The sequence below is a fragment of the Pezoporus flaviventris genome, unplaced genomic scaffold, assembly GCF_033815535.1.
Source record: "Pezoporus flaviventris isolate CSIRO_AGI_PZ_B2104156 unplaced genomic scaffold, CSIRO_AGI_Pfla_v1 ptg000047l, whole genome shotgun sequence".
In the NCBI taxonomy this organism is placed as follows: domain Eukaryota; kingdom Metazoa; phylum Chordata; class Aves; order Psittaciformes; family Psittacidae; genus Pezoporus; species Pezoporus flaviventris.
Window position 1 is genome coordinate 6,671,191 of NW_026892595.1, and position 26,778 is coordinate 6,697,968.

The 26,778-nt window shown below is 39.2% G+C and overlaps 1 protein-coding gene across 2 annotated transcripts in view; it reads left to right on the plus strand.

The window, feature by feature from the left end:
* Nucleotides 1-24,418, plus strand: part of ITGB1 (integrin subunit beta 1) — a 47,394-nt gene extending 22,976 nt beyond the window's left edge. Inside the window, exons 5-17 of one of the 2 annotated variants that reach the window (XM_061468088.1) lie at nucleotides 1,755-1,925; nucleotides 2,229-2,467; nucleotides 3,476-3,631; nucleotides 4,614-4,709; nucleotides 5,628-5,717; nucleotides 6,436-6,576; nucleotides 6,713-6,915; nucleotides 8,870-9,108; nucleotides 10,602-10,824; nucleotides 12,051-12,283; nucleotides 14,385-14,551; nucleotides 15,370-15,450; nucleotides 23,186-24,418. In XM_061468088.1, coding sequence (XP_061324072.1) covers nucleotides 1,755-1,925; nucleotides 2,229-2,467; nucleotides 3,476-3,631; nucleotides 4,614-4,709; nucleotides 5,628-5,717; nucleotides 6,436-6,576; nucleotides 6,713-6,915; nucleotides 8,870-9,108; nucleotides 10,602-10,824; nucleotides 12,051-12,283; nucleotides 14,385-14,551; nucleotides 15,370-15,444 — 2,033 coding nt within the window. In that variant the 3' untranslated portion in view covers nucleotides 15,445-15,450; nucleotides 23,186-24,418. The remainder of the gene's footprint in view (nucleotides 1-1,754; nucleotides 1,926-2,228; nucleotides 2,468-3,475; nucleotides 3,632-4,613; nucleotides 4,710-5,627; nucleotides 5,718-6,435; nucleotides 6,577-6,712; nucleotides 6,916-8,869; nucleotides 9,109-10,601; nucleotides 10,825-12,050; nucleotides 12,284-14,384; nucleotides 14,552-15,369; nucleotides 15,451-23,185) is intronic. The other variant, XM_061468089.1, reaches the window with a different exon arrangement.
* Nucleotides 24,419-26,778: the final 2,360 nt, after the last annotated feature.

Consider the following 26,778-nt stretch of genomic DNA (forward strand, 5'->3'; position numbering starts at 1 on the left):
TTGATTTTTATGAATGTTAGATAATATCACTTTTTCCCAATAGAACTTAGGAGAAAATAGATACAGCATGAATTGAATATATTTCAGAAAGGCAAAAATGGTTTGTTTTCCATATTTTGTAGTTTTATTTTTTACAGTGTGGCCTCTCAGAATGAAAGTAGAAGAGCATGCAAAAACTTTAGAGCATTTCATTTTCACTGAAGTACTGCTGTTGCCTAAAGCATGTGTGCCAGAACTGAACTGTTTTGTAGTTATGCAAGATTTCTGGATTGCTATTTAAAATACTTTCCAGAGGCTAAAGATGTGGACACAGGACTACAGAAAAGAGAACAAAGTAGCTGTGTACCATTTCCAGCCCCTAAAGAGAACTTTCATTCAAAGGGGGAGAAGGGCGGAACAGGGCTAGTAGCTCATGCAGTACTTGAGCATAACGGAGATTGTCCTTAAGGAGAGTTCCTAGGTACTGCAGACATATTGAACAGCTACCTTGTTTTTACCTGGAATAAGAGCCTGTACTCAGGGTTAGCTGCTTGGAGGTGATTGCCTTAATAAATGCAAAATCATCTGAAGAAGTTTAGCGAAATGAGGAGAAGAAAGGGAAAGAAAGGAAAGTTACTTGGCAATTTTGGTATTACTCCTATTTATTTCTAGTGTGACCTTTTCAGCTTCAAACCAAATTACTGTTCCTCTGTTGATACAGAAGTCTCTTCATCAGAACATATGAGGGACCTGGGCAACCACAACCTAATTACTCAAAAGATTATTACTGTGTTTATAAGCACTTCTCTTGGTTTTAAGTTCCTTGGTGAAGGACTGTGTGCTTGAAGAGGGGGATGTTTGCTTTCTGTTCAGGCTCTTTTAAACAGTGGCTAAGGAAAATCTAAAGCTTTAAGGTTTTGGTTGTTGGGGTGGTTTTTTTTTTGCCTTTTTGCATGTGTAGTGTGTGTGTGTGTGTGTGTGTGTGTGTGTGTGAAAACAGTGTTGCGTAGCTGCACGATCCATATGCTATTCACTTTGCCTGTCTAATGGTTTCCCCAGTTTGATAATTTTGGTCATACTAAGCAAATGCTTGATAATTATTAAGCAGACTTCAGCAGCAGTAACATCACCATTTAACATCAGTGACTGATGAGGGTGGAAGATAAAATTTCTAATTCTATTCCTTATTTCATATATAATTAGGAAAAAAGAATACTTTTCCATTGGGGGTGGAGTGTAATTTTCTGCACTGTCTTTCAACATCAGAGTGAAACTACGTATTTCTGTTGGCAAAATTCAGGGTCTAGGCTTACAAGTGCAATAAATAGTAACTTGCCATTATCTCACTGCTGTTTCTGTGCTTTCAGCCTTTGTTTGATGCCAAGTAACTGGAAATACTCTGATTTTTCTTTAATAAGCCTATTTAGACAATGCAGTGTGGGGATTGTTTGCTGGGTTGGTTGGGGTTTGCTTTGTTTTTAAAATAAACTTTTGGAGTCATCTTGGATTCAAATAGATATTGAAAATTTATGCTATTAGATCCTATTGGAATGTTAAAATTATTGCAAGCGTGAAGATTTGAAATTGCAGTAACTTAAGAGAGGCTTGATTTTTTTTTTTTTTTTTTTTTTTTTTTTGGCAGGTTAATGTTGTCTGTGGGGAGATAAAATACCTTAGAAATGTGAAGTTGGACATTTAAAATAAATAGTTCTTGAATACTTGTTGAACTATGCACATGTGGAATTTTTAGTGATTTGTATTTTTGTTTAAAACAGGGGAACCCCAAACAGTATCATTGAAATTTAAGAGAGCTGAAGACTACCCCATTGACCTTTATTATCTTATGGACCTCTCCTATTCTATGAAAGATGATTTAGAGAATGTAAAAAGTCTTGGAACGGCTCTGATGTTAGAAATGGAAAAAATAACCTCAGACTTCCGAATTGGTAAGAAAGATTTGTCTGTCCTAATAAAAAAGAAAATATTTCCTTCCTGATGTTTTTCACATGATTACATATAAAGAGTAATTTATTTTTTTAAAGTTACCAGTATTATGACAGATATTTCTAATAGATAGAACTTGTTGAGGAACGTAGGAGTACTTGGTGTGAATGCCAGCAATGGAACGTAAACAATTACGAGAACTTTTTCTGATGTCAATTCAACTATAATGCATTCGCATTCTGTTGTGTCATAATATAAGAGACTTCCATTCTTCAGCTTACAGGGTTCTTGTTGTTCTGTCTTAGGCTTTGGCTCTTTTGTGGAGAAAACTGTGATGCCATATATAAGTACAACACCAGCCAAACTAAGAAATCCTTGCACAGGCGACCAGAACTGTACAAGTCCATTTAGCTATAAAAATGTACTCAGCCTTACCAGTGAAGGAAATAAATTCAATGAACTTGTAGGTAAACAGCACATTTCTGGGAATTTAGATTCTCCCGAAGGTGGATTCGATGCAATAATGCAGGTTGCAGTTTGTGGGGTAAGTGTGTATTGGTTTTCTTTACTGCTTTATTAGATCAAATTGTTTGAATATAGCCATAGCATTTTATACTGGCTGACACTTAAACATGTACTCTCATGCCAGCAAGACAAGAGAGATTAGGCAGACTGCATGGATATGTGCATTTGTCTTCTGTGGAGACCTCTAGTGAGTGAATGAAACTGGGAAGTGCTGATTAGAGGTCATGTTCATAGCAGATAGATGCATTCCAAAGTACAAAGTTTTTAAAGTTAGATGCAGAAGAGGAGTCAAATTCTGTGCAAAAGCATATGAAATCCTGAGTAAGCAACTGTTCTCCAATTATTTCAAAGCTTTATCTGCTGCTTGTAGCTGTTGTTTCAGTATAGTTCGGTGGAAGCTGGAGAGGGACTTTAACAAGGGCATGTAGTGATAGGAGAAGGGGTTATGGCTTTAAATTGAAAAAGGGTAGATTTAGATTACATATTAGGAAGAAATTCTTCACTGTGAGAAGGGTGAGGAATTGGAACAGGCTGCCCCATCCCTGGCAGTGTTCAAGGTCAGGCTGGGTGAGGCTTTGAGCAACCTGGTCTAGTGGAAGGTGTCCCTGCCCATGGCAGAGGGATTGGAACAAAAGGACCATTCTATGATTCTGTGAGTGTCTGTCCTCTCTCTGCTTGGGCTGTGTAGTAATGATATAGAAAGGGACTTTACATGCTGGACTGATGTGCCCGATTTCTACAACCCTGTTGCCCTTTAGATACTCTAGTGAAAACTGAACACCAAAGTACATCTCAGAATATTTCTTGCCTGTGGTGAAAAACTTGCAACAGATGTTTTGGACCAGACAATTAAATGCAATTGTTTTTAAGGTTTGAGTGGATTATATGATTTCCATGGTGACTCTTGCAGTGTGGCTTCCCCTGAGCCTGTCTCCATTTGCGTGCATTTATTTCTGAAGTGTTGGTCTCCAGTGCTCTAAAGTAAATTGTTGCAGAATACCAAAAATCTGTTTGTTTGTTTCCCAAGGAACAAATTGGCTGGAGAAATGTTACACGACTACTAGTGTTTTCCACAGATGCTGGATTTCACTTTGCAGGAGACGGTAAACTTGGTGGAATTGTTTTACCGAATGATGGGAAATGTCATCTGGAAAATAATATGTACACAATGAGCCACTATTATGTAAGTCCTCACATCATCTTCTAGGGAAACTAATACTTTGTGATGCTTAAGCTCAAAAAAACATCATTAGGTCATCTCGTATAGTTTCAGACTGCTACATCTTGTGAACTTTACCCATTTACCTCTGTATTATATCAAGGGACCTTAGTTAACTAAAGCAAATGTACAATAATTAATCAAGTCTTAATTGGAAACTTTCAAGAAATGGCAACTTTCATGCTGTGATTTGTGTTGGTTTTTAACCTTTTTAATAATAATTCTACATGTCCACTTGCAAACTTCAGTGGCTCTGTCCCATTATTTTACCATTTCCAAGTCTTTGTGTTCAGAACTAGTGTACTACTGTAAAATAGAGAGCTCCTTGGCCAGCCTGTTTTAAGATTGCTTGAAATCTTACGATGCAGAGTTTATGGTTAAAGTATGCTTAACAACATTGCCTTAATGGGTCATTGATAGGTAGATCAGACAAAAGGTGAAAAGAAAAATACTTGCTGGATGGAGTAAACACAGTAAGCTTTACAAAGTTTGCGTGTTCATAAATTCCTAAAGTTAAGTGAGTATTGGTCAATATAAACCTCAAATTAGTTCAGTTTTATTTCATCTAATTAAGAAAGTGCAAAAGGTTGTAGTTTTCATAAGTCATATGGAAATCTACAAAAGAGAGTTTTCTGAGAACACTGAGATTAAGGATATAAGATGAAGACTTTACGTGGCAGGGAATATGATAAAATTACTGTGAAAAGGTGTGATAAAACCTGTGAAGATGAGTGTGAAAAAACACTTATCTACACAGGGCATATATGGAATCTTTTCAGTGCATGTTTGTTTGCAGAGGTTGTTTTGGTTTTGAACTGTGACATAAGCTGGCTAGTTACAACTCTTATGTATGTTCCTAAAGGTATTTATGATGTCAAAGTCTTTCTGATTGTTTTCTAGCAATGTGTCCCAAATTTGAATTGCATTTTATGCTTGATTTTTATAGGATTACCCCTCTATTGCTCATCTGGTACAAAAGCTTAGTGAGAACAATATTCAGACAATCTTTGCAGTTACTGAAGAGTTTCAGGCAGTTTATAAGGTAAAGATAAATAACACAGAATTCTGGTCTCTACTTTTTTCCATCGAATGCTAAGACTGACTCAGATTTGCTCTGAAATCATTAAAATTATTTAATTTGAAATAAAAGTTATTATGAAAGTTAGTGATTGTGGAAGTAGTATCTTGCTATTTCTGGTGTTATTATTAAGCCTTTTTTACTTGTTCAAAACAATACTGAGTTCGTGTGTAATTTCCATGGAGAAAGTGCCCCTCCTCCTTGCCCCTCTTTATCCTTCATAGGTAGGAGGGAGTGGAGACAGTGCTAATTTTTGTGAACATTTTTACAGCAAAATAGCTGAGAGGAGTGTGGACACTGAATTAAGAGACGTACTCATGAAAGAACGTATTTTGTCCTTTGTGGTCTATTTATATTCCTGATGTTTAGAATTAACTAAACTGCTGGATGTGATTGTGAAATAGGAAATGACTGGGTGAAGAAGATGCATATTTTTCCTTGTTTTGACTGAAGAAGGTGGTTTGGGTTTTTTTGTTTGTTTTTCTTCTGCTTTTTTAAACTTTATTCACATTGTAAGTTTCTCTTTTTCATTAGAAATCATCTTTTATCTGCTTGTCTTTTATGCACTAGAAGTGTGGTGCTTCTCTAAGATCATGAAGTTGACCACATACAATATAAGAGAAGGTCTTAGTATTCTGTTACTAAATTTGACATGAAAATGCAAAGGAAAAGACTGGATGTTTGTTTATAGTAGTGTTGTGTATAACCTCAAAAATCATAATAATCACTGGCAACACCATGGGCTTGTCTTTTTGAAGTACTTGGTCTTGACTAGTTAACCAACAGAAGCATTATAGCACTTTACAGATATTTATAGCGCAAATTTTACTTTGTTCCTTATTAAAACTGTAATTGTCCTTCTGCTTTTGTAAATATTGAAAGGAATTGAAAAATCTGATACCAAAATCAGCGGTGGGAACGTTGTCTTCAAACTCCAGCAATGTGATTCAGCTGATCATTGATGCATACAATGTAAGTTCTGATTTTTATTTTGGTTGTATTAATCTTCTTCTAAGTTGTTACAAGTTTTTAATAGCAGGGGGTACTCTAGAGTGGATTTTTATTTTTATTTTCTACAAAATAGTATACTAAACTATTAATATACCACCACTGCAGTAAACCCATGCTAGATATTCAGACACTATGGCAATAAGAGGTTAGGTGTCTAGAAAGACCCTCTTAAAGCCACTTAAAACAATGTTACAGATTTAAAGTCATCATCCATGTTTTCCCTTTTAAAAAAACACACAAAACCCCACACTGTTTCTTCAGCACCTTCAGTTCTTGCCTTCTTTTCACATGGAGGAGAAAAGGGCCATTTTGCAACCCCTTGACCCCAAAATACCTACGTCAACCTCAGGGACTCCTGGGTTTAGCCCCACAATATTTTCTTCATAGCTGCATTGTTTGCCCCTTGTACTCCAAAGGAAAAATGGGGCTTATTTACACAAGTGCCTCCAGCATCTGTACCTGCCCCGACCTTGCGTAACAAGACTCAGCCATGAGAGGGGGTCAACGCAGCGTGACTATGGGCAGTCCGGGGCTGGTGTTTCTTGGCACACTGGAATGTGCATAATTCCAGTGTGCCTGTGGGATTTGCACTTAGGCTGTGCATAGTTGTATGATGTCTTTTCTTCAGGGGAATGCTTATGTGAGTCAGGTCAAACTTAGCTAACAATTGTTGTTCTAGTCCCTTTCTTCAGAGGTTATCCTTGAAAACACCAAGCTACCAAAAGGAGTGACAATCAGTTATAAGTCTTTCTGCAAGAATGGAGTGAATGACACACAAGAAGATGGAAGGAAATGTTCTAACATTTCAATTGGAGATGAGGTAACTTAAATTATATCTGCTGCTACTCAAATATATAAAATTCATTTAAAGTGTCCAGTGCTCAGTTGGGGTTTTTTTAATGATACAGGCAAAAGTCCTTTTATTAACATGGCACTCCATTTATTTTTCTTTGCAGGTTAAATTTGAGATTAATGTAACAGCTAATGAATGTCCAAAGAAAGGACAAAATGAAACCATTAAAATTAAACCACTGGGATTCACTGAAGAAGTGGAAATTAATCTCCAGTTCATCTGTGAATGTCAGTGTCAAAGTGAAGGAGAACCTAATAGTCCAGCCTGCCACGAAGGAAATGGAACATTTGAATGTGGTGCCTGCAGGTAAATAGACATTTTTGTTGCTTTTTGCAGAAGAAAAATGTGAGGAAGACCTTTGTGCCTTTAATTGGAGGTTACTTGGTTTTACTAATTTTTTTTTGTGAAAGGACAAAAATTAGTTCTAGACACCTATTTTTCTAAGATATTTTTACATACTGCCTTATGTCTGCAAATAATCCCTATGCTGGAATTCATAGGAATTTGATCATTAAATTGGCAGTATCGTGCAACTCAGAATTCCAATTTGGCCTTGAGTCAGTACTTCAAAGGATATAGGTCTTACTGCTTTTTCTGTTTCTACATTTAATTTTGAGTTCCATGTAATATGGCAAAATTACAGATTTATGGGATAACATGAATGCGGACACTTTGTGATATTTTTGCAAGTATTCATACTGATCTAATTATATCCTTCTAATGTGAGGTCTGTTGATACTGAGAAATCCAAAGGCTTCATAGTTTTTTCGGTAGGAGTTCCTAACCACATTGGCACCAATTGTTTCATAGCAGGAAAGACTAAAAAGTCATAAAAGAACCACTTTTTGTCTTGGATGACATCCTAGTCTCTTCTCTCTCTTTATTTTTATGGTTTTATTTCTAACCTTTTAAGGTCCTGTTACAAAATTTCTTCTAATTGCATATACCTATAAATCTTTTACTATATATATAGTTTTTATTAATCCATTATCTATTAGTATATTTTTATTAATTTCTTTTATACTAAGTATAACCATCACAAGGTTTAGATTACACATGTATTCCTTATTACACAATATTGAGTAAAATTATCTCTGTAATTACACACAATGAAAGCAGAGCAAAATCTTAAGAGTTTCAGTGAAGACTGGTTGAAGATCAACCTAGTAAATCAAGGTTTAAGTCTCCCCACCCCTTCCCCAAGAAACATACAACAGAAATGAACTGTTTTCTCTTGGAAGCCCTTGAGACAAGAATGATAAGAGCAGAGTGGAATTAAGATCTCTAGGAAAACAAGATCCAGGACTTTACAGTATTGGCTCCTGCTCAGTGAACTGAAACCAAAATAAAGCGTAGCATTCTCATTTCTCATGGATTAATGACTTACTAGAAATAAAGCAAAAGATACTGACCTCAGTCTTCGGGGACTTTTGGTGTAGGATGGACTATCTGCCTGGTGAAGGTTAATGTGGTGTTTGAAAGACTGAGTTATGGCCCAGTAACTGCTTAGTATTCTGTAAGTTGGGAAATAAGCTACTTTGTATCCAGTATTTATGGGCCATTGCTCCATTTTTGCAGTCAGATTTTTATGTTTCCCTGAAAAAGAAGAGATTTTCCTCTTTGTGTAGAAAGACTCTTAAACTTGGTATTGCTGTCACTGGTGTCCCCGTGGTTTCACGCTGGGGAGAACAAACATGTGGGCAAGAAGAACCTTTTGCTTTTGCAACAGTAGCAGTTTCCTGACAACCATTGTCTCTGATACCCCAGAACAGTTTGTCTGTCATTGCTGGGAACAAGAGCAACCTCCATTTGTTCATCAATACTGTAACCTTGATAATGAAAAGTGCTGATGCCTGAAGATCTCAGCTCAGCAGCTCTGCACATCATCTACTGGCCTGCCTAATTGCTGTTTATGGGAAATCTTTTCATTGAAAGATGACAGCAGCTACAGTAAACTATCACTGTCACTTTAAAATAATTCGTGTTCTGTCACAGGGTTAATAGTGGTTATATGGCAATTTAGATAGAGGTGGTGATACATAGTTTCTTATCTGGAAGGAGTAATCGGTATCGGAGCAACTTAGTCCAGTTTGCTCCAGCAGCTTCAAGAGTGGCTATGTAGCTGTCAGCTGGAAATCTTATTTGAAGTTTAACTTGGAACATCACTTGAGAGAATAGTCACTTCTATTCCTGTTGGTGCTATTTTTGCAGTATTTTTATTGTATTACTTTACATTTTCAGTTGTGTTTTTACCTTGCAGATGTAATGAAGGACGTATTGGAAGACTATGTGAATGTAGTACAGATGAAGTAAATAGTGAGGACATGGATGCTTACTGCAGGAGAGAGAACAGTACAGAAATATGCAGTAACAATGGAGAATGCATTTGTGGACAATGTGTATGCAAGAAAAGAGAAAACACCAATGAAGTGTATTCTGGAAAATACTGTGAATGTGATAACTTCAACTGTGATCGATCAAATGGTTTGATTTGTGGAGGTGAGAAACTGCTTCAGTTTTCTGCAGGCAAAACTGGCCAGCAGTTGACAAGTCCATCAACAATACTCTGTAGAGTGGTTATACTTAGCTTAAAGATCATAGATACCTCATAATAGAGATGAGACTATTCACAGGTTGAGTAATTGAAAACACTTATCTATTAATAAAACAGCTCTCTCTGATCATGAACATATGGTGCGTTTATACACATTTCACCTTCTTTGAATCACAGCTCCAAGAAGGATGTAAAGTGAACTTGACTTCTGCTGTTTATTACAGAATTACCTTCAGGTATTAGAGTAAAGAATGCTGAGGCAGCTGTCCTGAGATTATAATGCTATGTTGTTTCAGTGTAGCTGCTGTGTCAATAAAAATAGGTAATGACCTCAGCTTACTTGTAACAGAGAATGCTTGACTCAGTGCTTGACAGGATACCAGTGAGATGTTGTCTTGAGACTGTTCTGGAAAGTAGGTGAAGATTAGAAGTGCAAGATCCAGAAAAAAAAAACCACACCTTAAACTGCTTAGAACAAGACTGATGGCAGTTAATTCTCAAAATCAAAACCAGTTTAGAAAGCCATTCAGCAGCCAGTGTCTTAAATTATTTTACTGCATGTATTTTTGTCCTAAAACTTTCCTAGGCACATGGAAGTACCTGCTAGGAGTGTAACTACTACTTCAATTTTTATTGTGATACAAAAATACAACCGAGAAGTCACTAAGCTTTAGCTGAATTATGAGAATATCTCAACTGTCTAATTTGCTCAGAATACAGTATTAGTCACCTGCTCTACGAAGGGTAGGAGCGATGGTGGTGGTGTTCCAAAATATATGGTAACAAGTAAGTATTGACTTAAACACTTTATTCTCAGTGGAGAAGGAGAGATGTAGCCAAAGATCTTTCCATTTTATCTGAAAAATCCTTCTGGAGATTCAAGTACCTTGATTTCTGTGTAGGGAGGGTAAGGAGCATAAAGTTTGGTAGGGTGAGGTCAGAAGTACAGCAGCTGAGTGGTGGTGTTCTAGGGAGCCAGAGGTGTTTTCTGTGTTGTGAAGTGTAAGCGCATTGCTCATCTTTCTAGGTTTTGCTTTAAAAATCTGCATGGTGATAGATATGAAGAGAGGGGTGATCAGTTTGTCTGTATACATATCGAACTATGAACTGAAGCAGTGTTGTAATGCTCTCCACCCAGGAGATCTGGCCGTCACATTTTACTGGTCTTGATCAGCTTTTCCTAGTCTTGTTACTGCATTTACGGAAGGAAATAGTAAGTGTAGGGCAATGCGAAAAGGGGAGAAATGCCTGTAAGTAGTTTTTTAAGGAGCTAAAATTTCTTATGCAGCTCTTCATTCATTAGTGCCTTTATTATCTCTCCATAAGGGATTTCTTTTCTCTATATCTGTCCCAAGATGGTAAACACTTATTTCTTACAGTCACAAATGTTATGTATTACATTAGGCTTCGTTTCACTGAGTATCTTTTCAATTTACAGGAAACGGTATCTGTAAATGCAGAGTGTGTGAGTGTTTCCCCAACTTCACTGGCAGCGCATGCGATTGTTCTTTGGACACTGCACCGTGTATGGCATCAAATGGGCAGATTTGCAATGGAAGAGGAACCTGTGAATGTGGCACCTGTAATTGTACAGATCCCAAGTTCCAGGGCCCCACATGTGAAATGTGTCAGACTTGCCTTGGAGTCTGTGCCGAGCATAAGTAAGTACCAAGAAAACCAAGTCACAGCCTCTGTGCTTTTGAGTTAGTGATGTTTACATGTGCAGAATTTTCAAAATGAGGGGTTTGGTACCATCCTTTATTCCACCATGAAGTGCAGGGACACTGTATCATATGGTCTCTTCAGGCAGTAAAAGTTTTTGGGTGAGAATCAATAATTACAAACACAATATTAATACAGTATTTTGTTTGCTTCCAGATAGACTAATTATTTCTTACATTCTTTCCCTGCCGTATTTTGTTAGGCATAGAAATGTGTACATTATCTTAAATCAGTTTTAACCATTCAGATTGACATGAGCAGGTAACAGCTTTTCCCTATTTCATTTCTGATTATCAACAACTCACCTTCTGCAGAGCTGGAAGGAACATAGGTCTGTAATGTGACTAACTGTAAAGTCCCATCATCCTTTGACCTTTTGAAATTAATGTAACAAAAGTATACATATACAGTGCAATTTCCAGAACAGTTAAAACTTCATCTAAGATTTTAGCTTAAAGTTTTCATTCAGAAATACTACTGAAAAGTCATCGAGTGTGCTGACAAAAATCTAGATCTAGATTTGTATGGGCCAGTGACATTTGCACCATGCCTTTGGAAATCCAGATTTTTAGAAATGAAGCATTTTCTGCGCAGAAACTTTGGAATAAGTTTATGTTTAGTGGCTGGGCTGATTCCTGGCTTTGTGCAGCTGACTTTAAGGTTTCTCTTTGCAAAGTCTTTTTCAGTATAAAAATCTTGCTTAGTCTACTCTTTTCAATGAGTTATTCAGAGTGATATCCTACTGTAAAGCTTGTCACTCGTGTTCTTTTTAACCAGTCTGTATCTCAGATACTGTTTCACTATAAATATTCTGTTCCTACACTGCTTTCTCTGAAAGTACTCATTTTCAAGGTGGAGGTGTTTGGAAAAGTTTTAGCCTTACTTACTTTTAGAGATATAAGTATCTTTTTTCCTGTCCTAGAAGCTTGTGGATCATCCAGAGAAAGAGGTGTTTATTAAAGGGGGCTTTTGTTAATTACAAGGTACATAAATGTTATGGCTAGTAAAGAGCCATGTCTTGCCTTATTTTTTTCCTGACCTTTATGGCACAAGTGTTGGATTTATTTTTTTCCACATTTTCTCCTTTATGTTTCTTCAGAATAAATGCTAGAAATATTTCATGATCATATTAAAAAGCATTGCTTCTGATTCGTACTTTCTACAGGGACTGCGTTCAATGCAGAGCTTTTGATAAGGGAGAAAAGAAGGAAACATGTTCTCAGGAATGTATGCATTTCAACATGACACGGGTAGAGAGTCGAGACAAGTTGCCACAGCCCGGACAGCCTGATCCATTGTCTCATTGCAAGGAGAAGGATGTTGATGACTGCTGGTTCTACTTCACATACTCTGTCAACTCAAATGGTGAAGCCAACGTCCACGTGGTAGAGACCCCAGGTATGAACATGATGTTGCCTGCTCTCCCCTTGCCTTTGTTGTTAATTCATGCAGTTGTGTACTACAAAGCAGCTCTGGTTGATTTGCATGAGTTAGGTGCATTCAGAAATAGGTAACTGTTCCCTGAGTGACAGCTGTGGATGTCTGGAACTTGAGCGTCTTTAGAAGAACACAGGTCCCTCCAGATCTAGATTGGTCAAACCTTTAAGCTGATAGAAACGGGCTTTCGGGCTTTGTTTTCTAAAAACAAAAAGTCAATCAGATACGTATATTTGTTAAATCATTTCATGTTTCCACTTGACATACTTTGCAAGCTTATTTTATCCATCTTGTGGCAAGGCCTGGATGTCTGAATTGTGATTTAATTTTTTTTTTTTTTTGACCAGGCTTGTACTACGGGTTAGAAGCAGTGGTGTCTGTGGGCTTTGTTGCTTTTTTCTTTTCCTTTTCTTAATTATATGGGACCAGTCTTACACACAAAAAAAACACCCAACCCTACAAACTGCTTAAATTATTCATGCTGAAAGCCTTTGCTTTTCCTTAACTGAGGTACCTTCAAGAATAGATCTGGAAAGCCTTTTGCATGGTTAATCCTTAATAGTCAACCGTTCTTGATTTTGTTCAAGCTTCTGGTACAAAACAGAGACCAAACCTATAGCTCAGTCAGTAATTTACCAAGAGCGGTATTGGTATGAATTACTGGATGTTACATCTAACAGTGCAAAAATTCTGGTTTTGTACATTAACATTGTGTGATCCCAATTTTTATAAGCCTGATAAAAATACAAATCTTACTTGGTGTGCTGAAAGATTTAGTGCTGCGCTCTACTCAAGGAATTTTCAGAGTTGATCATTTGGGTGTTCGTCACTTAACAAGGATCCGTGGCTCTTGGAAAATAAATACCACTTCAATTCAGAATGTTTTAAATTCTCTAAAAATGTAGTCCAAAGTATGAAGGAGGATCTTGAGCCTTGTCTTCTTTTAAGACAAGTCAACATATGCGCTACACTTTTTGAAGTCTGACTTTTCTGTCATGGATAAACTTGTGTTGCCTTGATTAAGAGCTGAATCAAGCCTTCATGCACCAGGAGGGACCTGAATTTTGTGCCAGATGAGTGCTGCAGGACCAAGCTCTGTTTGGTGGAGCTGTGTTCAGTGCAGTAGACATTTATTCCTTAGTGGTTCCCAAAAAATTCCTGTTGTGTCCCTTCCCACTTCACTCACTACTGCAGAGGCAACTACCAAAATTAGGAGTTGCAGTTTGGGAGCGAGCAGTGTTCCTTTTGACAGCACAGGAGCTGCATTTATTTGCTTCTGTCTCCTTCAGTCTGTGTATTGAGCTCTGCAAAAGCCATTGTTCAGTTTGTGGCTATTAAGAATATTATATTAATTAGAAGGATCAGGTTTTATTTTGGAGGATTATTATTCCCATGTCAGTTACCTTAAATCATTTTGCATCTATATTACTGTTTTTCAAACACAATTCGCTTATTTTGAAAGTACATTATATTTTATCCAAAGAATCTGTGACCTTTTTTTAATTTTAGTTTGAGATAATTCCTGAGATGAGGAAATATCCTTTAAAAAAAAATCTCCCAGAAACAAAGTTATTACCTATCTCTAGATAGTGCCTACTGACAATAGCAGCCGTCTGAGGTAAAATAAGGAACACCTTTTCCTGCTATGCTGTTGATAAAACATGTGGGGACTGTTTTGCTAATCTGCATTTGTACTCCAGGTGGTTTATCCCTCCAGCACCACCTCCCACTTGGAGCACTTGCATGTTTAAAATACAATTGCTAGTTATTTTACTCTAATACTGTAGGTGAATAGCTCAAGTCACAATGTGTGGACTTCATCATTACAACATGAATTGTTCTATTGTTACGATTAAATACAAATTGGAAGGATAGAAATAAACTGGAATGTTACAGGATGTACACATGCCAAAACTTCCATTATTTGAAAGGAAAATAGCATTGGCGTATCTCCAATATCCAAAATACTGGCTTCAATACAAAAAGAAAACTTTAAACCCATCTGTATTTGCATTACTTTTATCATCTTGTAAAATCATGCTTCCCTGACTTTGTTCCCTAGAATGCCCCAGCGGGCCGGACATCATTCCCATAGTAGCTGGTGTGGTTGCTGGAATTGTTCTTATTGGACTTGCATTATTATTGATTTGGAAACTACTAATGATCATTCATGACAGAAGAGAATTTGCTAAATTTGAAAAGGAAAAGATGAATGCCAAGTGGGATACGGTAAGTCAGGAAGCTTTCATCAGTATAAAAGCTGCAGTAGTTGAGGAAAAATAGATGGTGTTTGTCACATGCCTTAAGTGTTTCAGATTGTATTTCTGCTTTTTTGGCCTGTGGAGAAACAGAACTATCCTTGTCTTAAGCTGTCTTTAAAACATGTTGTGTCTTACCACTGGGGGTGAGAGGAAACAACCCTCTTTTGAGAAGTACCTCTTGGGTTAGAAAAGTGAGTAGTAACTTCAGTTAAAATAAAATTTCAGAGAGAAAATGTGTTGATGACAGAATAGTTGAGCTTTGCAGTTCTACCACACTTAACAACATATTATTAAAATGTTTAATAGAAGTTGAGTCACTTCTGTAGTAAGTGAAGATTTTGCACTTACGAAGATACTTCTACAGGTTCAGTTGAGAGAAGTCAGTAACTAGTCACAAAATTGTGGCTGGAATAGTTTGTTGAAATCTTCCAAGCCCCATATCAACAGAAAATTATGCAAGAGAACCAGCCCTATGGGCTATAGGCTTCCATAGGCTGTGGGGTCACTGCCTCTGGGAAATCTTAGGAATCTGCTAATGGAAAACCCTTTGCTATGCCTGTGTAGACGTCAACACCTACATGTGCTTGGTGAGAGAATAATTTAAAAAAATAAATCTCCTAGGAAGCCTTTCATTTTTATTAAAGAAAATTAAGTCATTCTGTGCTGGAAAAAAAAAAAAGTACTAACTTTATGTGTAGCATGATTTTTTCACTGATGGTTGAAACTGTTACTTTTTCCTTTTTTTCCTGTTTAATTATTCGACATTGACCATTTCTTTTACTTCAGCAAGAAAATCCAATATACAAGAGCCCTATTAACAATTTCAAGAATCCAAACTATGGACGTAAAGCTGGTCTCTAAGTCTCAGTTTGTATCTTCTTTCATTTTCTTCCTTTTTTTCCCTTTGCATGTCGCTTCAAATTCGCTGTGTGTCACAGTCAGATAATCAGTTTGAGTCTTGCTCTCAGTTCATCTACTGCTGCTTTGAGTCTGGGGTTCTAAAGAATGCAGCTTGAGAATTTTTAACTTTTTTGGACAGCAAGATTGCTTGCTTACTAATACCACCACTGCTGGCTTGAATTATTCTACAAGTGATGATCTTTTTTGGCGGCTAAAAGTGTGGATATATATAAAAGAACAGCTGTTAGGTTTGGAGAAGCTCTTTAGATTGTTGAGGGACACAGCATTCAGTGCGAGGTGTTGTCTTCTATTTCTTCAAATCAGCAGTCAATTTGCTTAAAGTTGATGTATTTGCAAAGCTAGTTTGGATACTTCTAAGACATTCCAGCCTATAAATATCATTGGTTTTATTAGAATAACTCTGGGAACATTCAAAGTAGCCTTACAGATTTTTCATTTTAACTGCTTTGGGTTATTAACCTAGTGTAGAACTACCTGTATTTAAAGTGTAAAATGCATATACCCTTCTGTTTCTAAATTTTTTACTGATTTCATTTTTAAATATGCATCTTATTTTTTCCCCACATTTTTTTCTATTGAAATGGGCATTATCACTGTCCTTGTAGCCCAGCCAGCTTGGGAATCTCCATAGCAAAAAACACTGAGAGAAGGAAATATTCTTGTCCCCTCTAGATACACTTTCCCCCAGTTTCCTAGCCCCTCCTAAACTGTGCCTGAAGACCTCATTTCTGTTTGGAAATGCTGACTTCAGTTCTCTTCACACCCAACCTGCAAGGAGGAAAAGAAGTATCCAGAAGAGCAAGTCAGTAAACCAGGAGGGATGGATGGATGCCTTCTCTAGGCTTTGAGTTGCACTTTCTGGAAGGCTTTTGGTGCTCTCCTTCCCTGGAATCTCCTGGGGAAGGAATAAGAAAGGGAGGATGAGATGGGGAGTGGGTGTCAGACAAGTGCTGAGAGATAAGAAGTACAAAGAACAGAGTAGAAGGAGGGGAATGAAGAAGTTGGGAAGGCAACACATCCCTTTAAATAAGCAAGGGATTTTTTCAGGAGCCAGTGGAAAGGAAGAATCTGTATCTCTAATTTTATTCTGTTTGCTGCTTCCCTTTTTCAAAATAAAAATATATTGTAAAGGAGGAATGGGGGGGGAAGCAGGAATTACGGGTATTTAAGCTCTTATGTGTCCTCACTGTGACAACAATTCCAAATACTTTATCCAGCATTCTGAGCCCTTCCGTGATGGAATAAACTTTTCTTTTCTCTTTGCAATCATTTCACTTTCCAGTGTGTGTCCAGAATTGATTGTAAAATGTTCATTTTGTTTGCCACACCGACCACATTCACCTAATTTCCATTTATCTTCTCAGAGTTGATTATTCTGGGGAGGAAATGGAGTTCATGTTTCTTTCTAACATTTCACATAATCCATCTGGTTAAGACTCTTGTTACCTTCTCTTCTGCTATTCACTTAGCTGTGTACTTCTTGTTGCATGCGGGACAAGCATCTAACAAACCATACAGTGTGTAACTCCCATTCTGTGCTCTCGTTCTCTGCCTCATGACTTTAAGGATCTATTGTCCATAGTGCTGCTGTTTTCTCCTCAAATTGTACTTGCAGAAAGCTTTCCTCTTGTCTGACTGGAGAGACTGACTTTGCATTTTTGTTTCACTGAGAAGATGAAAAGTAGGAAAGTGTGGTGTTTTTTAAACATGACTTTATCATTTTTGGTATTCAGAGAAATACCAGAACTTTGAGGAGAGAGGGAGATGGGTTTAGCTTTATTGGCCACTGAACAGGAGATGAGTATTTACTTCCTGACCCACAGGAAGTAAAAGAAAATCCTCCTTTCCCCTATAACTAAGATTTTCTGGGGTCTTTAGATTGTTGAAGTATCTTTTCATTTAGGTGAAGAACAAGTTGTCTTGTATTGCCAAGGCAAGAAAGTCACCTGAAATCCCATTACAAGACAATGACACTGCAGTAGGTTCCCTCCAGGTGTATCCGTATACACAATGAACCGTGTGCAGTTTATATGACTCTTCCCCCTCTTCCACAGGGGTCAAATGTACATGTGGGATTCGTTACTGCAGCGAGTCAACTGCAGCACCAGGAAGCTTCCCAGGGACCAGGTGCCCAAATACCTCACCAGTGCAGAGTTTTTAGCAGGGCCTGTTGCAACAGGATGAGGGGTAATGGTTTTAAACTAAGAGGGGAGGTTCAGGCTGGAGATGAAGAAACAATTTTTTACAATGAGGGTGGTGAAGCACTGGCACAGGTTGCCCAGAGAGAAGGTGAATGCACCATTCCTGGAGACATTCAAGGCCAGGCTGGATGTGGTTCTGGGCAACCAGATCTAGTTGAAGATGTACCTGCTTATTGCAGGGGGGTTGGACTAGATGAACTTTGAAGGTCCCTTCCAGCCCAAACTATTCTTTGAGCCTGTTCTATGGTGGTGTGAGTGACTTGTTGCCACAGTAGCCTTGCAGTTGCTGCTCATACCAGTTAGGCTGAATCAAGTTCCATTTGTCCTTGGCCTGCAGTGTAGCTACTTTGTTAGTGTCCTTTCACTGCTGTCGGGCCTTGCTGTCTTCACTGCCCGTCTGGTTTAGATTTGTGCCGTTAAAAGAACGTGTACTGAACAGCAGGCTGGCTCCTTCCCTCTGCTCTCGCAGTCATGGTAGATGATGCCCTCTGTTGTCTGTATTGCCCTTAACCTTGGCTTTGCTTTGTCCCCTGATGCAACTGCAGTATTTATGGGTTAACAGATGGCTCGTTTTATATTACTGTAAAATAATGATTGATATTAATGAGAGCTGAAAATAGCAAGAACCAGCTCTTGAACAATGTCCATCATATTTGAAAAATCATGGCAGTCAGGTGAAGCTCCCGATGACTGGAAAAAGGGAAATATAACCCCCATTTTCAAGAAGGGGAAAATGGATGACCCGGGTAATTACAGAGCAGTCAGTCTCACCTCTGTGCCTGGCAAAACCTTGGAGCAGATTCTCCTGGAAGGCATGCTAAGGCACATGAAAATCAACAAGGTGCTTGGTAACAGCTAGCATGGCTTCACTAAGGGGAAATCCTGCCTGACCAATTTGCTGGCCTTCTATGATGGGGCTAAGGAACTGATGGACAGGGGTAGAGCAGTTGATGTCATCTACCTCGACTTGTGCAGAGTTCGACACTGTCCCACATGACATCCTTGTCTCTAAATTGGAGAGACATCAATTTGATAGGTGGACTGCTTGGTGGATAAAGAACTGGCTGGATGGCTGCACACAAAGAGTTGTGGTCAGTGGCTCAGTGTCCAGCTGGAGACCAGTAACGAGTGGTGTCCCTCAGGGATCAGTGTTGGGACCGATCTTGTTCAACATCTTTGTCGCTGACATGGACAGTGGGATTGAGTGCACCCTAAGCAAGTTTGCCAATGACACCAAGCTGTGTGGTTCAGTTGATACCCTGGAGGGAAGGAATGCCATCCAGAGGGACCTTGACACGCTTGTGAGGTGGGCTGATGCCAACCTCATGAAGTTTAACCATGCCAAGTGCAAGGTCCTACACCTGGGTCGGAGCAAACCCAAGCACAGCTACAGGTTGGGCAGAGAAGAGATTCAGAGCAGCCCTGCAGAGAAGGACTTGGGGGTATTGGTTGATGAGAAACTGAACATGAGCTGGCTTCAGTGTGCACTCACAGCCCAGAAAGCCAACCGTATCCTGGGCTGCATCAAAAGGAGCGTGACCAGCAGGTTGAAGGAGGTGATCCTGCCCCTCTACCCTGCTCTTGTGAGACCTCACCTGGAGTATTGTGTGCAGTTCTGGTGTCCTCAGCATAAAAAGGACATGGAACTGTTGGAACAAATCCAGAGAAGGGCCACGAGGATGATCAGGGGACTGGAGCACCTCCCGTATGAAGACAGGCTGAGAAAGTTGGGGCTGTTCAGCCTGGAAAAGAGAAGGCTCTGTGGAGACCTCATAGCAGCCTTCCAGTGTCTGAAGGGGGCTATAGGGATGCTGGGGAGGGACTCTTCATTAGGGACTGTAGTGATAGGACAAGGGGTAACGGGTTAAAACTTAAACAGGGGAAGTTTAGATTGGATATAAGGAGGAAATTCTTTACTATTAGGGTGGTGAGGCACTGGAATAGGTTGCCCAAGGAAGTTGTGAATGCACCATCCCTGGCAGTGTTCAAGGCCAGGTTGGACAGAGCCTTGGGTGACATGGTTAAGTGTGAGGTGTCCCTGCCCATGCAGGGGGTTGGAACTAGATGATCTTAAGGTCCTTTCCAACCCTAACTATTCTATGATTCTAATGTATGTGATGAGTTTAAATACTCTATAGTTTCTTACAGTGGCTTAGGACTTAAACCCATGATAAAGATATCATAAGTGACTGTTGAAACAGTAAGTCCATGGAGGAAAAAGGAATGAGAAGGTTAATCAGACATCCTAAATAATAGGTTCATCTTTATGCAGTACTAGACTGAACTGTTACCTTCTGAACGTCCCAGTCTATTTGAAAATTAATACTATTGCAACAACATAGCTCTTTATTTCCTGCTGAAGGTACTTTATAAAAATGCCTCCATCTTTATTTTAATATATCTCACTTGATCTTTTCTATAGTTACTGTCTGGAGATTTTTATTTTGGTTTAAGTGTGCATGGTGTTTTCGTTGATGGGGCATGTGGCAAACGTTTTCCTTAACTTTGCATGCTTAAACCAATGTATCCTCTGCAGTGGAATAAAGAAAATAGGTTTGTTTAAAAACAGCAGTATTTGTTGAAGATCTGAAGTCTGAATACCACGTTTTAGTGGCCACTTAAAAATCTGTAATGCTGCTAATCTCAAGGTTTATACCATGTGCCAGCTGTGAGGGCCCTAGGTGAGGCGAGACTCATGTTGGACTAGTGGACATTTATTTACTACTCCCCTGTTAGTATTAACGATAAGCTATCTACATAAGACTTCTCGAGGCCAGCGCTGAGGCCCATTGATGGTCTGTGGCTGGGCAAGCTAGTGCCATCGTTGTCTGTGCAGCAGAATATCGCAGGGAAGGAATTGCAAGTCCCTTGGGCACCTGTGCTGCAGTTACAGGCAGTAGAGCCTCAAGAGCCATTCAGCTGATCACACGTAAGGTTGGGTGAACCTGAACAGTTCTCTGTGTGGTGACTAAATCTCCATTATTTGTAGTGGAACTGAGACACTCAACTGCCGTGGGGAAATGCCTTATTCAGTGACCTAAATCCTACTGTGTGCTTCTGAGTTCTTGAGAACCTGAAGTGTGAGTACAGGGGAGGACAGTACAGGGCTAAATAAAAAGCATGTCAGTTTTGAATTCTGATTTCTTTAAAAAAAAGCATCATAATAAAACCTGCAATCTTACCATGTAATTTGCATTTTAAACCTGATTACAAGCACAAGTTAATTGCATGAGCAGCATCCTGCAAATTTCCAAGTTTTAGCCCTAACCTTTTGAGGAATTCCTGTACTATCTGATAAACATTATCTCCCCTTTACAACCTGGAAAATGTAAACATACACCTCCCTGTATGTACATGCTGAGGGTAGCCTGTTTTGTGACATGTTCAAGGTTAAAAGCGCAGTGTGACAAGAATTACGTAATGCGTTGCCCTAGACATGCTGTGCAATACCACTGGTCTGCAGATGAGACACCTTACTGAGCTTCCGGGCTTGCTCTGCATCACAGATTTTAATGATTTATATTTTTAAGAATTCTTCATTAAAACTTATGAGGAAACAAGCAATGTACATTGCCAAGAACTTAGAGGTGTAATGAGATGCTTCGGTTACTTCAGATTAAATCCCTCATTCCTGGATGTTTTTCTAGTTTCATTTACATCTTACTATTGCAAAGCTATTTGTTAAAAACACTGGGGGGAATAATTTTGCATTGATGACTTTGGCAGAGGAGTAGCCACAGCACTGTGTTCCATTTACTTAAAAAATAAATCTTGATTCCCCATCCCTTTCTGAACCAGTAGTTGATATAATTTTGGTCAATCTCCAGTTTGCCTGGGAACTGTAGGAAGGGTCTGTTGCTGTTAACTGTGTATTTGTGAAGTGCAGCCAGCACTGGACACTCAGTTCTTCCTTCACCTCAAGCCAGTAGACATCATTGACTTTGCTTTTGAGAAGAGTGAACAGAGAACCCTGACTTCCATTGTCCAGTGGTCCAGGTTCTGGCTGAGCTCTGTTGTTCTGGGTAGGATTGGGTGTGCCTTATTGCTCTCTGCATGCAGAGAAGCTGGTTTTAAGGAGAAACGCCCTTTGTCTGTGAAAAGAACCCTGGCATAAAGGCAGTTCACCACCTAAATGGTCTTCCTTAGCAGCAGCTACAAGAGTTTGTTGGGGTAGACCAGTTACTTGCCACGTACCAGGTCTTGCTAACAGTAGGCAACAAACTTCCCAGGAGTTGTGATATGAACATTTCACACCTAGCTGGTTTCTTGCTTGCCTTGTCCCCTCTAGGCACATTCTGTGGTATTCCCAGTTGATTTTCCAAGTTTATGACCCTGAGAAAACAGACACACGTGGTGTTTGTGTGTCTAGCAGGAGGATTTCCTTTGACTCCAGGAAAAAATGGTTTAACCTGAAATATTTTAAATGCCGTGTGATTTAATAGAGTAAAATTTAATTCATATAGTCACATAGGCCGTCTCAGATTGAGGGGAACTTCAGAAGAGAGGTTCACTTACTGCTGCTGAAGGCCACATTCATTCAGTTATGGCCAGAACTGCACTCAGTACTGCATTCCTGCAGGTATTACTTCTATATAGCTTTGTTCTGGTAAATAACATTTGTTCAGGTTGATGTTCAGGTGGTGGTAAAAACAGAGTACTGCAGGTCCCAGCTGTGTGGGTGCAGTACTGGCAGTAGCCGTTTCTCCTGCTGAGATTTGTCTATTAATTTTGAGTCCAGGCTGTTTATCTTCAGTGTGAAAGGATGCCATAAACGGAGCAAGATTTACTGAGGTAAAAGGAAACCTGGGAAGAAAGGAAGCTTAAAATGAGGTTTGTTTAGAGGTTTTCAAATCTCAGCAAGAGAGGCAGAAGCAGTTGTTGTGTAGGCATTTCTCATATCAGTAGGAGTAGTGGTTTTATTTACAGCATTTGCATCGGTACAGAAGTTTTTGTTCTCTCTGTGAATTTTGTACATACAGGGGCTGGGGGATCTGAAGTAATAAAAGGAGAATGATGAGTACTGAATGTTCAATGTAAATATTGAATGTGTATTATAAAAATACTACAAGCCCTTCCACTTTCTTTCTAGAATTATGTTACAAGATAAGCTGTTTAAACGTTTACTGTAGCAGAATGTGGTCTGTGGTCGGCCGTGGTTTCAAACAATGCTGTTTACAGTTCTGTTCTTCTTCAAAAATATCATGGTGGGTCGCAGGCCCCTGCGGTGACCACAGGAGGTTGCGAAGGAAATCTGTGGTATGGACTGAATGGGATCGTGCCCTAACCCTTTGCCTTGTTAGCTGAGCATGCCTTTATTCGAGTTGCTAGAGGGAAAACTAGTTTGACTTAAGCTGTTTGTGTGTACAAACAAAATATTAATGGGTAATTTCTTACGCTAATTTTAGGCTAATTTTTACACTTCTTGGTCTTTTTTTTTTTTTCCTCTTTAAATGTTAATATAAATATTTCTCTCTTTCTAGGGTGAAAATCCTATTTACAAGAGTGCAGTGACGACTGTGGTCAATCCTAAATACGAGGGAAAATGAACACTGCTTGTATAACTTCACAACACTGTATGCAGCATAGCAATTTTTGTAGTCACAGTAAGATAGATTTAGGGCAAACTGCAGTGATTTTACTAATTCGTTACATATAGGTTTGTTTTCCTGTGTGAAAATGTACCATATGTAATTTTTTTTTTATTTTTTGGTTGTTTTTTTTTTTTGCAAATGAGAGTAATCAGTGCCGGAGGTCTGACTCACAAGAAGAAACTTGAGACTGTGTAGCCTGGTCAGCTGAGGTCACGTGGTGCCTTTTTCAGCCTTTCCCACTCCCGTGCTGCAAATCCAGGTCTTCTGCAGGGTGCGATCCTGCTGTGGCATGCCTGGGAGGGAAATGGTGCAAGCAGTCGGCGTGAGGGCTCTGCCTAGCCATCTAGTATTAAACTTTTTAGCTTTACAGGGAAATCAGGGCTTGAGTTTGCAGATACAATTAAACTTATGTAGCATGGAGCTGGTGGTGAATTGGTCTTCTACTTGCTAGACATATGATTAAGTATACGGTAAGTTGAGTAAGGTGGAAGTGAGCAGTGTAAATGACTGAAAAGTGTGTGCATATCTATTTTTAATGTGTAAGTTCCTTTTTGCCAGGTTAGGTTTAAAATGAAAGGGTTGAGAAGAATGTTCAGATGGAAAAAATAGCTTTAAAACGTGCCATTACTGAAAAAGTTGCTGACTGGTAACTTGCTTGTTTTTTCTTTGTAAATTCAAGCCCTGGGTGGCAGTATCATGAAGTACCATACCAAGACATCCTCAAAACACCTAAGGGCCTTACTTGATACTGTGTCTTTATTCTGTCATATTTCCTTGGTTTAAAGCCTGGTGCTTTGTCACCCTTCTAATCTTTTTAACGTATTTTGTTGCAGTTCTTTTTGTAATATTTTTGTATCACACCAGCTTTTATTTTTCCCTTTTTTGTGAGCAGTCTTAGCTGTAAATTTGCCTTTACCCTGTAGCTAAGATTGCGTAGTTTGTCATGTGACAAGTCACACAGCATCCTTGACATGTGCCATGTATATTTGCCTCTGACCATTCAAACTGCATCATAGTCATATCCTTGTTTTAAGTGCCTTTTTATTTTAACAGATGTTCACTTTTTACAGTGCTATTACTGAAGTTATTTATTAAATAAAAGTACCTTAAAATACTTGTAAACCTTGTCTCTTTATCTTGCGAAAGTTTATACTGTTCGAAAAACCAAGGTCTGAGTCTGTTTGGGTAAGAGGTGATAAACATTGTAATAATAACAAATAGAACCTTTAGGTGAAGTCTGAGGAGAGTGAAGCAGAAGGGATCTTGGGTAACAAATGTTAGCTGCTGTATGAAGCGTACAAAGGCCAGGATGTAGCCAGTGTAGTGTGTTACCTGTAGTGACTATTGATGTAAAGCCTCAAACTTCTGCTTGCATATGTGCTGGGGAAGTTTGGTAGTTTGGTAACTGTTCCAATAAATGTGTATTTGTTACTACTGTTTCACAACACACAACAGAGAAAGAGTACTGCATTTTGTAGGAAAAGAAAGTCTGCCAAATTTTTTTGAAGGGTATAATGTACTAGATAGGTTATCAAAACCACTTTGTAATTAAATATATTCCTAAAGTATATTCATGGAATCTGTATGATTCTTTTCCAAACTGTTGGTACTTCAGGTTATCCTGAGAAGCTGAGGGAATCTGTTCAAAAAGTCCTTTTTATCCTCCATCTGAGGGCAGCAGGAGCCTGGTCTCCATAAAATAGAAGAGGTTGGAGATTGTGGGGCGGGGGGGTCTGTCTCCATCTCTCTGGTGGGGGGGCAGCTGGAGACAAGAGGATCCAAGAAGCAGTTACAAAACCGTCTTGGTTGTCTGAGGCCAGTTACTGAAGGGATCCAGGGTGAGGTTGGGTATATGTTGGTGTGTTCAAGGCAGGGTGGTGGCACTGGGGAGAGTGGGGATCCAGGGGCAGCTGTGGGACAGGCTGTCAGCCTGGCACCGGCATGATGGGCACTGCAGACATGTCTGTTATTTCCCACTAACAAACAAGCCTTCATTCTGACCAGCTGGAAAGACTAAGAGGAGGAAACCATTCGTCCTGTTCAGATTTCCATGAGTGCTGGCTTTTCTCTGTAGTGCTGTGTGTGTGTGCTGTATACATGTTTTGTGTGTGTCTGCACGTGCTTACCGGGAGCACATGTTTAGGCTCACTACAGTGTGGACCTGGGGACATGGAGCTGCTGCAGCCTCACTTCTCTTGGGCTGCCAGATTTAGCAACAGGTACATTTTCTGATGGTCAATGCAAATGAGAAAACTCAGAGATGGGAAGAAGCTGTGTAGTAATTTAGCCTGCTGTCTTTCCTAACAAAGACCACAGTACTGCTCTGAATTAGTTCCTACATCATGAATGCTCACTCATGTATTGCTTTTCCAAGCAGGTGAAACTAAACAAGCCTGAGAATTACATGTAACCTGACCACAAAGTAAGACCCTGGGGGCTGCACCTGTGTGTACAACGTGTGTTTTCTTTTCCTCTTGATGCTGACTTTACAGAATTGTGACTTGACCGTGGCCAGGATGACATGACATTTTCATTGGGGCATTTGAATATTTTACCACCTTTCCTACCACTTTGGTCGCTTCCCCAACAACATTCAGGATTTTCAATTGTTAAGGAAAGATGCAGAAACTTCTTCTAACCATGTTCTGTATTGGCTATGAAAACCCTTCTTTGGAGACAAGGCAGCTTAATCAGAAGGGGTAATTTCTGACCTTTATGGCTCTTGGGATTCAGTATTCTAGAAAGATAAATCCCACATCCGTGTCTCAGAATGTATCAAAATCCCTTTCAGATCTGTTTTGGTTTTTTTTACTTCTTAGTCTTCCCCAGGTTTCACAAAACACTGTGATCCTGAACTAACCAGAATTCATGTCACACAGGTAGCAGGATGCTGACCTTTGGGAACCCTGATCCTTATACAGCATTACCAGTTCTGCCTAAATTAAGCAAATTTTTAACTCTGTGTGTATTAACCTTGTTCCATCCACTCATTTATATGTTACATGTTCTGCAGTTTCCTTAATGAGTCTGGTTTCAAAATACTTTTGTGGATTGGTGGATGACTTTTACACAGAGATGCTCCTGAAGGCTTTGGATTCAAGTAGCCTGTTGAAGAGAGCTTTTTTTAAACCCTTGTTTAAACTGGGTTTCCAGTAGCCACTTAACAGCCAGATGGAAGCTGCTTAATATCTCCAAGTGAGCAGTTGCTTAAATGAGAGAGAACAGCTGCCATCCTACAGTATCAGGTCCAAGATACTATAAGTGTCACAGAACGTACGATTTGCTCTAAAGCAGGATTGGATGCTCTACCTAAGAGAGATGGGGTAGCTCAAATATGATTAAGTGCTGGAAAATAGAAGTAGTTGTGAATCCTCCTTGCCTTATAAATAATGACCTCAGCTACTTCCCCTGGATTCTGCAAGTTGGTGAAGCAATGAACTAATACTAAAATACCAACAACAAATGCATAGACACAAAAGACT